This window comes from Aristolochia californica, unplaced genomic scaffold (genome assembly GCF_029961685.1).
Source record: "Aristolochia californica isolate CCGP_79_NKW_82.1479 unplaced genomic scaffold, dmAriCali1.0.hap1 SCAF_11, whole genome shotgun sequence".
Lineage (NCBI taxonomy): Eukaryota > Viridiplantae > Streptophyta > Magnoliopsida > Piperales > Aristolochiaceae > Aristolochia > Aristolochia californica.
In genome coordinates, this window is record NW_027181782.1 from 35,622,166 (window position 1) to 35,632,631 (window position 10,466).

General features: G+C 40.6%; 2 protein-coding genes across 2 annotated transcripts; both read left to right on the forward strand.

Annotated features, from left to right (window-relative positions):
- Nucleotides 1-1,164: 1,164 nt before the first annotated feature.
- Nucleotides 1,165-5,863, forward strand: LOC137945046 (WAT1-related protein At3g02690, chloroplastic). Its single transcript, XM_068790921.1, has 7 exons — nt 1,165-2,088; nt 2,208-2,255; nt 2,944-3,066; nt 3,193-3,339; nt 3,792-3,963; nt 4,754-4,814; nt 5,424-5,863. Exons 1-7 carry the CDS (start codon nt 1,336-1,338, stop codon nt 5,536-5,538), a joined length of 1,419 nt encoding a protein of 472 aa, XP_068647022.1. The 5' UTR covers nt 1,165-1,335; the 3' UTR covers nt 5,539-5,863.
- A 635-nt stretch (nt 5,864-6,498) lies between these two features.
- Nucleotides 6,499-8,087, forward strand: LOC137944109 (homoserine kinase). Its single transcript, XM_068789641.1, has one exon. The coding sequence runs from the start codon at nt 6,815-6,817 to the stop codon at nt 7,937-7,939; it is 1,125 nt and encodes a 374-aa protein (XP_068645742.1). The 5' UTR covers nt 6,499-6,814; the 3' UTR covers nt 7,940-8,087.
- The last annotated feature ends 2,379 nt before the right edge of the window (nt 8,088-10,466 follow it).

A 10,466-nucleotide genomic window follows, 5' to 3' on the forward strand; every position in this document is an offset into this window, starting at 1 on the left:
ACTCTTATGGGAGGACCTATTTGTTGGAAGTCCATGGTAGAGTCTACAGTTGCATTATCTACTATTGAGTCAGAGTATATGACAGTATCTAAGGCTGCCAAGGAGGCTTTGTGGTTTACAGGGTTGGTCAAGGAACTGGGTGTTTAGCAAGGTGGAGTTCAGTTGCATTGTGACAATTAGAGTGCCATTGATTTAGCAAAGAGCCAGGTGTATCATGCGAGGACCAAACACATAGATGTGAGGTTTCATAGTATCAGGGAATTGGTTTCATCAGGTCAACTACTGCTTGAAAAAGTTCACACTTCTGAGAATGCACCAGACAATTGCTAGATGAGAGACGGCCCTGACCTATTGTTCTAGATGGAGTCCTAAGTTATGCTTTCTTTTTTTCTGAAGGGGTGAATATTCGCCAAGGTGGAGATTGTTGAAGTATATGACTCATATAGGTTGGGGGGTATTTATGTATTTTATACACAAATATATATAGGATTTTAGTATAAATACTTATGATGTAACCCTAATTGAATTGAGTGATTTTTTCGACTGTAGCTCTGGTGGACGTAGGCACACTGCCGAACCACCGTAAATTTCTTTGTCTTCTTCGTTTTTCATAATCTTCCTCTCACAACACACCCGATCTCGAAAAGCGAAAAGCTCTACATAGCTTGAACCACCAACAACGAGTTCCCCTCCGTCATAATATAGCCCTGCCACACAGTGAGCAAACAAAGGAGGGTGAAGCTTTTTTTGAAAGAAATAAGCTCGGCTTCATTGTTTGTTTCGTGACGGAGAGGAACCATGGCTGCGAGAGTAACTCTACCTTCGCAATCTCTCAGAATAACTCCTTCACCTGCACATTGGGAACTCAAGAAACATGATCCATCAAAATTTGCCTTGATGGATGATGCTTCCTGAATTCCTAGGCGCCAAGTTCGTGGGTCTTGGACATGGTATCCTAGGAAGAAAAGAAAAGGAGCGTGGAATTGAAATCAGCTGATTAGGCAACCCGTAGTGCCCTCATCGTCGACATTTCAGCCCATTAGCCCATGCTAAGATCGTAAGATGGCTCCACGTGTCACATAAGGAGTGATAGATCGTTTCCTTCTCCTACTCCACCCGACGACAAATTCGTTTCATTTCGGCGGCCGTGCGGCAGTGCCGCCACCGAACCTTAACCAACCATTACTAAATAAAAGAAAACGATTCTACCAAGTGTTACAGATTGCAAGCTCTGAATCTGAATCTTCCCACGAATAGAAAATGAGCCTCTTCCCGCCGGTTGTTGATTAGTTTGTTAGCTGTCGGCTGGTGACGCCGCTTGCCTCGCTACCGCCTATGGCCGTTGAAATGGCCATGTCAATGGTATCCTCTTCCTCCTTTGTTCTTCACTCCGCGAATATTGCTAATTTCTTTTTATGCCAGTCACACCCGCCGAGACATATAAAAACTGCTCAATCGTCAAAGATACTCCTGAGAACAGGACTAAGTCCCAGGATATCGGTACCACATCGTCAAGGCTGTGGGCATGGATCTCCACTTTTTCTTCCCTTTTACCCTTCTACCAAATTCAACAATCCTCATACCACTGTCAAGGGTCTTCCTCGGGTCCGTTGTCAGAACCAGCGGAGGCCCTCCGATAGAGCTGAGATGGTGGACTGCGTCGGCACGGGCACTGACGTCGAATGTGTCGCTGTTTCTGCTTCCTCTTCCAAGGAGGAGGACGGCGACGCTAGTCCATTGCTGGACACTAATGCGCAGGCCTCTGCCCCCGTCTCTAATCCGCAAACTCGAAGATTACTTCCTCTCGAACTTCAACTTGACCTCGACGAAACTCAAAAATCTTCGTTTTACCAACTCTGGGAATCACTCCTGCTCATTTCCCCCTTTTTCTTCTGGGGAACGGCGATGGTTGCCATGAAAGAGGTGTTGCCCAAGGCTGGCCCCTTCTTTGTCTCCGCATTTCGCCTAATTCCTGCGGGAGCGTTGCTCGTTTCTTTTGCAACCTTGACAGGGAGGAAGCAGCCTTCTGGCTTCGCTGCTTGGCTCTCCATTCTTCTTTTTGGAGCTGTTGATGCCACCTGTTTTCAGGTGATTCCTTCTGACAATATTTATAAACCATGTAAGCTGTGTTGCGTATACTTCTGGCTTCAAGTTTTAATTTTAGAGTACTTGAGTTACTTATTTGATTCAGTCTTCTCATTTTACAGGGATTTCTTGCTGAAGGTTTGCAGAAAACTTCAGCTGGACTGGGTAGCGTATGTCATTCCTCCTTTCCACATTTAACTCTCTCCATCTATGACCTTGTTCTCATCCCAATTCTTTTGCGTTAGTTCACATTTAGTTCTTGGAAATGTAATGTACTCAGCCTAGTTAGATTTCGAACTCTAGAATTGTGGAAGATATACAATACACTTTTTTTTGTTGCTGCTTGTATGATGTACCTAGTCTTTGTGGCACTTGAGATTGCTGTCCTTTACATACTGTGCAGATCAAACAATCTGATGGAACTGTAGCTTAATTCTAGCTCCAGTCATCATCATCACTGTCAGAGCCTTGTCCCAACTATATTAGGATGGGGTACATAAATTGTCCTCCTATTTTCTGCTTATCATTTCCCAGCACAATTGTTAGTTCATAACTTCTTCAAGTCTTTCTTTACAACTTCAACCATGCTGTTTTCAGTATTCCACTATTCTCTATGGTCTGCGACTAGCATCTCCAAAATCTTTCTCAGTTTTGCATTATTAATCTTTACAACATTTGTATCCTATCATTCCTTTATTAACCCTCAATAGACATTTGCATTCTAACGCTATACATATGCCCCTTATCGTCATTTTACTCTGTTTCAATCAAATGAGTAGTTAGATCAACTGATGGGTCGTCCATCATTTACTTAACTTATTTCTGTGGATAACGATCTAAAGAAAAATTGTATTGCAGGTTATCATTGACTCACAACCTTTAACAGTGGCAATACTTGCGGCATTGTTGTTTGGTGAATCTATTGGTGTGGTGGGAGCTGCTGGTCTTGTAGTTGGTGTTGTAGGACTTCTACTTCTTGAGGTCAGTTGTTTACATATGATTGACCAACTATCTTTTTATTTTTATTTTTATTTTTCTGTCAGAATCAAGTTAGTGCACCTGGATTCTGCAATAGAAGTTCCACTGTAAATTTTCTTCTTTTACCAGGTTCCTTCACTTTCTTTTGAAGCTGGATCTACAATATGGGGGAGTGGGGAGTGGTGGATGCTTCTCGCAGCTCAAAGCATGGCAGTAGGTACTGTCATGGTCCGATGGGTGACAAAATACTCTGATCCTGTCATGGCAACTGGATGGGTGCGTTCTATCCTGTCAACCTAGTAGTCAATTTGAACAAATTGTCATCAAAGCTAGATTTTCACTTCTTGTGTTCAAAGTCTTCCTGTTACAAATAAAAAGAGTTGATAGCTGATGCTAAAGTTTTGTCTAAAGTCTCTCTTATGACGCTGTTAAAACTGATCACTAAAAGTGATCAATAAGCAACATTAAAAGTAAATTTGACTCTTTTTCATCACTGGGATGGTTAGGCTGCAGTGCCGCTTTGTCTAAGCTGAAAAAATAGGAGCTCTAGCATAACCAAGTCTTTGTATTTGTGTAATTGAATTGTCAGGTTTTTATTTCACTACAATTGCTATGTACTAAAAAAACTTGCAAGGTTTTGCCTATTGAAAGAGTTAATGTGCTGAATTTAAACTGATAAATTTTTGTTACTTTGCTTGGGTGTGCTAATCTGTTTCCTTGGGCTGCAGCACATGGTCATTGGTGGGCTCCCTCTTTTGGCAATCTCAGTACTTAACCATGATCCTGCCATTGCTGGGGATATCAAGGATCTCACATCAAATGATCTTCTAGCGCTTTTCTATACTTCCTTATTTGGAAGTGCCATTAGCTATGGCGTGTACTTCTACAATGCAACAAGAGGTCCATTCTCATCGGTCTTTGACATTTCAAAAACACATGCCTATGCCACCTTGATATCCAACTTTACATGCATTTTCTTATAGAATTTGACTTATGCTGACTTTATTAGAGCTCCTCGAGAAATTTTAGAGAAATCTCATTGACCAATTGTAAGTTGGCTGAGGTTGAGGTGTTGGATTTCTTGAAGCACATGAAACTTGAAAGTGGATTGAGCCTTTCAGTTCAGGCTGAGACTGGAATTATTTTCTTTGATGATGAGAATGCTTAATAAAGTCCTTGAAGCGGAGCAGTGAGGGGAAAAAGATTGATTCGGAATCCATTCATGTAGCAGTATGGGGATTGAACAATCTGTGGACTGCAGCCAATGTGATGATAAAAAAAAACCTTCATTCTATTACTGAACGGGGGAGGGTTTAAAGTAAGATACAAAGGGGAGTTTTCCTTTACAAATGAAAAAGAAGATATAGATTTGACAACTGATTAATGGAAGCTGCAATCTGAGACATGGTTATGCCATATATAACTTAGTGGTTCTTTTGCAGCCTTCTAAGTGAAAGATTGAAGTAGGAAACATTTACAAGGTTTCAAGAGTCTACAAAAATATTTATGATGGGTAAAAAAAGTGTTGAAAATGAAGAGACATTAATACATTCAACACAAAGGTAGTCAGACCAAAAAAGCAAATCTGAATATATAGATGAACTAAGCTTGGCTGAATCTGTTCATCAACAGTATTTTATTTTCAGTCTCAACTAGATTCAACACTGATCAGTTGCTAATTTGTTTATAGGTAGCTTGACAAAACTAAGCTCCCTCACATTTCTGACACCAATGTTCGCTTCAATTTTCGGGTAAGATGAAAACACCTCATGTGATTTTTTTTCTGTATCCAGAAGTCATATGATTGATCTGTAGTTCCTAGGGTTCTAATGTTTCTGCTGTAACAGGATAAATTTTGGGTAAGCAGTATTAGTTGGAGTTAATAAACTGGAAGTGTTTTCTACCACAATTTTTTCTAAACTGTCCTTGTTGTGGTTATGCCCCCATAAATAATGAAGTGCATTCCTATTTGTGAACAAACCCATTATATCCCTTTCATAAATGAATCCTCATGATATGTTTCTCATATTTCTTTGTTTTCTTGGGGGTAAGATATTTCCTTGTGCTGATGAACACTCTACACCTCTTTTTGTAGCTGAAACGTAGAATTTTTCACCATGAGAGTGTTGTATTCTTATTTTTTCCTAGTTTCCTTTTTTCTTAACTTTAAACAAAATCATGAGCGGAGGTGTTTTCCTTTTATCTTGATCTTGGGATTCAAAACTTTGGCCACCTCAAAACTATGGAACAAGAACTTTTTAAGCATTTAGTGGCAGCTTCAAAGTCTATTTGCTGACAACTTCATAGCTTTATGCATCTTTTAAGTCACTAAAATCGGTAAATTCATTAATTCAATCCAGGTACTTGTACCTAGGGGAGACATTCTCATCGGTGCAATTGATTGGAGCAGCTGTGACAGTTTTGGCAATTTACATGGTTAATTACCGAGTTATGGTGCCCAGAAATGACAAGTAGGACAAGAGAAAGTCCAGAACCCAGTGTACAGAGAATGAAGATTCTGAACGTAAGATTGTCCATGGAGAAAAGCCGACTGTAAGACCATAACCAGATCCTCGTTTTGTTGATGTTTACCTTATTAGTTTGTATACAACAAAATCATGTAAAATGTTGTAATAGTTGCTCAGTGTGAAATGAATAGGAGCAAGAAGGAAGAAATTAGTATTGTCAGGAGAAAATGGCTCGAGTGTGTTAGTCCTGTATGGAAAATATATAATTAGAAGTAAAGAAAGGAAATCCCTTCTTTTTACGGGTGCAATAGTATTATGAGACTCATATCCGACCGGATGGTTTATCGACTATAATGGATCCATTTTCTCCCCAGTGAATTGTGAGTCATTTGTTGTACATGAGAATTTTCCCCTTATGCAACGAAAATAAGATTAACCCTGTTCCCTCTCTTACTGCATAAGTAGGAGAGTAGCTTTTGTCTTCCCCACTACAGAATAAGGAAAGCGGGGATGACGCCCGCTCCCCTCTCTTCCCCCTTTCCCTCGCAACAATGGTGAGGGCAAAGATCCCTCCCTTCAATTAGAAAGGTAGTTAGGGAAAGGGGCCGTACTGAATTGATTTTTGTCCTTATGTTTTTTGTGAATTAGAGATTTTCTTTTATGGGGAGGCTTCTGGTGCGCTCAAGACGGGACATGAAATTGCCACCGATAGAACAAAGGTAACAAGACCGAACATTATGCTAATCGACGGGGAACCGGAAAAAGTAAAAAAGAGAATCACCGCCTTTTGTTCCTCTCTCTCCGTCTACAGGTGTGCTATCCACAGTTGAAGTTATTTCTGTTGTCAGATTTACTTTACTTTTCAATAGGGGTTCAGATCGAAGACGGAAGAGAAGCATGGAAACCAGAAGTCTCCTTTCCTTTTCCTCCTACCTAGTTGCCCGTCCTTTGCCTTTACTGGCCGGCGCCGGAGCTCGCTTTTGGTTTGGGAATTTCGTGATTAATTAGGGAATCAATTTACCTAGTTGCCCGTCCTTTTGCCTTTGTACTATCAGTGGCCGTTTTGTGATTATAAGAAACATAATTTTAACTGCCCGTCCGATCAAATTGATCGAACGGCTCAGATAAGTCAAGCGCACCAGAGCACCGTTCTTTCCCTAATTCGTCACTCGTCGGGCCTCCCTGTAATGCGCTGAACTTCCATTTTCTAGTATGCGGACGGAAGAAAGGTCGGTCTTTTGTTCTGCTCATCCTTCCCGTCTTCACTAACTTCGACGGGTAATATGGCTCTCTGCAACCACTCATCTCTCAAAGCCTCCCCTGTTTATTTTCCTCGTATTTCCCCTCATCAGCCATCTTTCTCTCTTCCTCGTCTTCCTTGCGTCGTACGGTGCTGTTCCATTTCCCAGCCACTTAAAACCCTTGCCATCGACCCATCTCCGGTCGTTGAGTCCCTGACAACGTTTGCCCCGGCTACCGTCGCCAATCTAGGTCCCGCCTTCGACATCCTTGGCTGTGCAGTCGATGGAATAGGCGACAAGATCACCCTCCGTGTTGACCCCGACGTGACTCCCGGACATATAACCATCTCTAACATCTCCGGCGCTGGAAAAAAGCTCAGCTTGAACCCATTCTACAATTGCGCAGGGATCGCTGCCATTTCGGTCATAAAAATGCTCGGAGTCCGGTCAGTTGGGTTGTCAATGTCGCTTGAGAAAGGTCTCCCTCTTGGTAGTGGACTCGGGTCCAGCGCTGCCAGCGCAGCCGCCGCTGCAGTTGCTGTAAATGAGATCTTCGGACGGAAGCTTTCGGAAGCTGACCTTATTCTGGCCGGATTGGAATCTGAGGCCAAAGTTAGCGGGTATCATGCAGATAATATTGCCCCTGCTATCGCTGGTGGGTTCGTCCTTGTTCGCTCGTACAACCCTTTGGAACTAATACCTCTCAAGTTTCCGGCCGATAAAAATCTTTTCTTTGTCTTGGTCTCGCCCGAGTTTGAAGCACCCACAAAAAAAATGCGCGCCGTTTTGCCAACTGAAGTCAGTATGAAAGATCTCGCAGCAAATTGTAGTCAGGTAGCAGCACTAGTGAAGGCTGTCATTGAAGGCGATGTCAAGCTCTTGGGATCGGCAATGTCATTGGACGTGGTCGTGGAGCCCAGGAGGATTGTCTTGATTCCAGGGATGGCGGCTGTGAAGAGGGCGGCGCTGGAGGCAGGGGCATTTGGGTGTACTATTAGTGGTGCAGGGCCTACGGCAGTGGCTGTGACCGACGACGAGGGAGCTGGTTTGGAGATTGGAGCTCATATGGTGGAGGCATTTTGGAAGGAAGGGAATTTGAAAGCCACTGCAACAGTGAGAAGACTGGATAGAGAAGGAGCAAGAGTATGTAGTACTGGTTCTAATTGACGATCTGTGACGTGAGTAATCCGTTTTTCAGATGTTATGGGACATCGTAGTGCAGAGTAGTCCGAAGTACTCTGTTTTGAATTATATGAAGTAATCTGTTTTGGGGTTTTCGTTGAATGCCGAATAAATCTTTGAGAAATTGAGTCCACCAATGAGTTTCTTTTGCCTGACTTTTTTCCGATTTTTCATTCCCTTCGTGCCTTTGTTAAGGAAAATTTCTCAAAAAATGCTAATCTGACATGTTTATTAGAAACGTGAATGAACCACAGGCGGGCTATCAAATTGCTGATCTTCGTCAAGGGGTTTTGCAACACTTTGTGTCATTTTAACTCTGCTATCTAACTACAGCTAGTTGTCTGCTTTCCTTTCATTGGTCCTGAAAGTCTGGTGATCTTTACCTTCTTCAGGAACATCAACAAATGGATCTATGATCTATAACCTTTCTTTCCAGGCTACCTGTCTTTGCATTTTATTCTTTTTTGGTCATCTCTGTTAGTCAATTTTGTTTCTCGGAGCTAATATAGGTTCTTTTCTATTTGCTTTGTCGATAAAGATTTCTGATTATATATACATATATATACATATATGAGAGAGAGAGAGAGAGAGAGAGAGAGAGATGAGGAAGCAAGTTTATAGTCTCCCTTCTTCCTTCTTCGTCAACCGCAGCCTTATCATCTTCTAAATATTGATCATCATCTTTTAGTAAAGTTTTTTAAGAAATTCATTTCATACAAAAGGTAGAACAAATCAATATAATCCACACCATACTTCTTGAATCAGTTGTACACGTTCTCTTAAATCCCTTTTGTTTGGGAAAATGTTCTTAGAAGTATGTAATTGGATTCGTGGGCTCCAACTGTAATACCTGCTTCTATGTTCTTTTTGGTTTTATGTTTAATATAAATCATGTTACTTTCATATTCTTTTTAAGAAAGCTGTCAATTTTAGCTGTTGCAAATTGTCCCCTTCCTGACATTTGATTTTACTTGGGTAAATGAAACCTTAAAAACTGCTGCTCATGTTTTTCCCTCTTCTTTATGTACTGATTCTCTTCTGAACTATTTTTGTTCTCCATTATTCTTGTGAGCTTGTTAGAGGTCACTTAATGGTAACTATATGGGCCATCAGTTTATGGATTGAAATAATTTTGAATCTTTCTGGAGTAGCGACGATTCTGAAGTGACTTGATTTACAAAGTATAGAATTTGATTGAAATTTTTTTTCAAAAAAAAAAAAAATGATTTAGCAAGGAATTCATGCAATATGGCTTCTGCTTTTCAATTATAAGTTCAGACTTATCTCAGCACTTTTCTTCTGTTTCTTTATGTAAATAGATTTGAACTGATTGGAGAAATCCTATTTGTTTTGGTTATTACTTATTTCATGTTTCCATCATTGCCTCTATTGGCTTTTTGGCATGAAACTCAATCATAAGAGTAGGTTTCTATCCTTGTTATTGTGTATTTATGTTTTTGTTTGAAATTGTTGGTTTCTATCTGTAATTCTGTTTTCTCTCTCTCTGACCCCTTTTTTTTTTTTATGGTTTCTGTTATATGATGCTTTTCTGCTGGATGTTAGTTATTCTATGTTCATCCCTCATTCTGTTGAAGGTTTATTTATTATTTGGTTTCTTATTTCTTTCCTATGTCGTTTTTGCCTGTTAGTTTTATGAGAAAGTTTCTCTTTGTTTTATGGCATGTCGTTCCTTCACTACTGGTTGTCTGTAATCGTGTATTTTTACCCACGTTCTTACTCAGATGGCTGTCTATATCTATCTATTGTTTTAAGCTGAAACTGTAATATTTGGTTTAAAATTTTCGTGATGAGATGGCAGTTTGAAGTTGCTGAGGCTATGATGGCTGTTTCAATTACTACTTGAGATTTGTTGGTATGCCTGGAGTTATTGGCTGTATTCCTGTTTCTAATTACCAAACACTTGTAACCTTTTCATAATGGTACTTTTTAATTATATATACTTTCTATCTCTTCTTTTCATGGATGAATTTTTGAAGTTCACTGTTATCACTAACTTTTTCATTTCTACTCTATTTCTGTTTTTCAGACGTGTGGTGTCCGTTGATCTTTTTTTCATCGTCCCCTGTAATTTGCAAAAACGAAAACAAAGTTGAAGCTGTTATTTTTGTATCTTCTCCTTGGGGGGACACAAAGCTATCAATCTCCTATCCATGAAAAAAGAATTTCAAGTCGTTTTAAGCATGAGGAACGGCTACCAGATCGGCTTAGCGACCACTGCTTTGCATTGTGCATTTGTCGTATAACTAATGCTGCTGCGTCATATGCAACTCTGCATTTGTACTTTGGGGGGGTGGACGTTCTCATTCCTGCAATTAGTTGCGGTTAATGGCGACTCTTGTGGCTATACAGAAATCATAATTAGAACAGTGGAAGGCCGGTCCAACTTAAGGTGGAGAAGTCAGAAGAGGCCTCGGTTACTAATTCGTCGGTGGCGCCGTCCATTATCCATCACACCATGCTCGGCAGCTGGTTATGTTTTTTTTTTATTTAG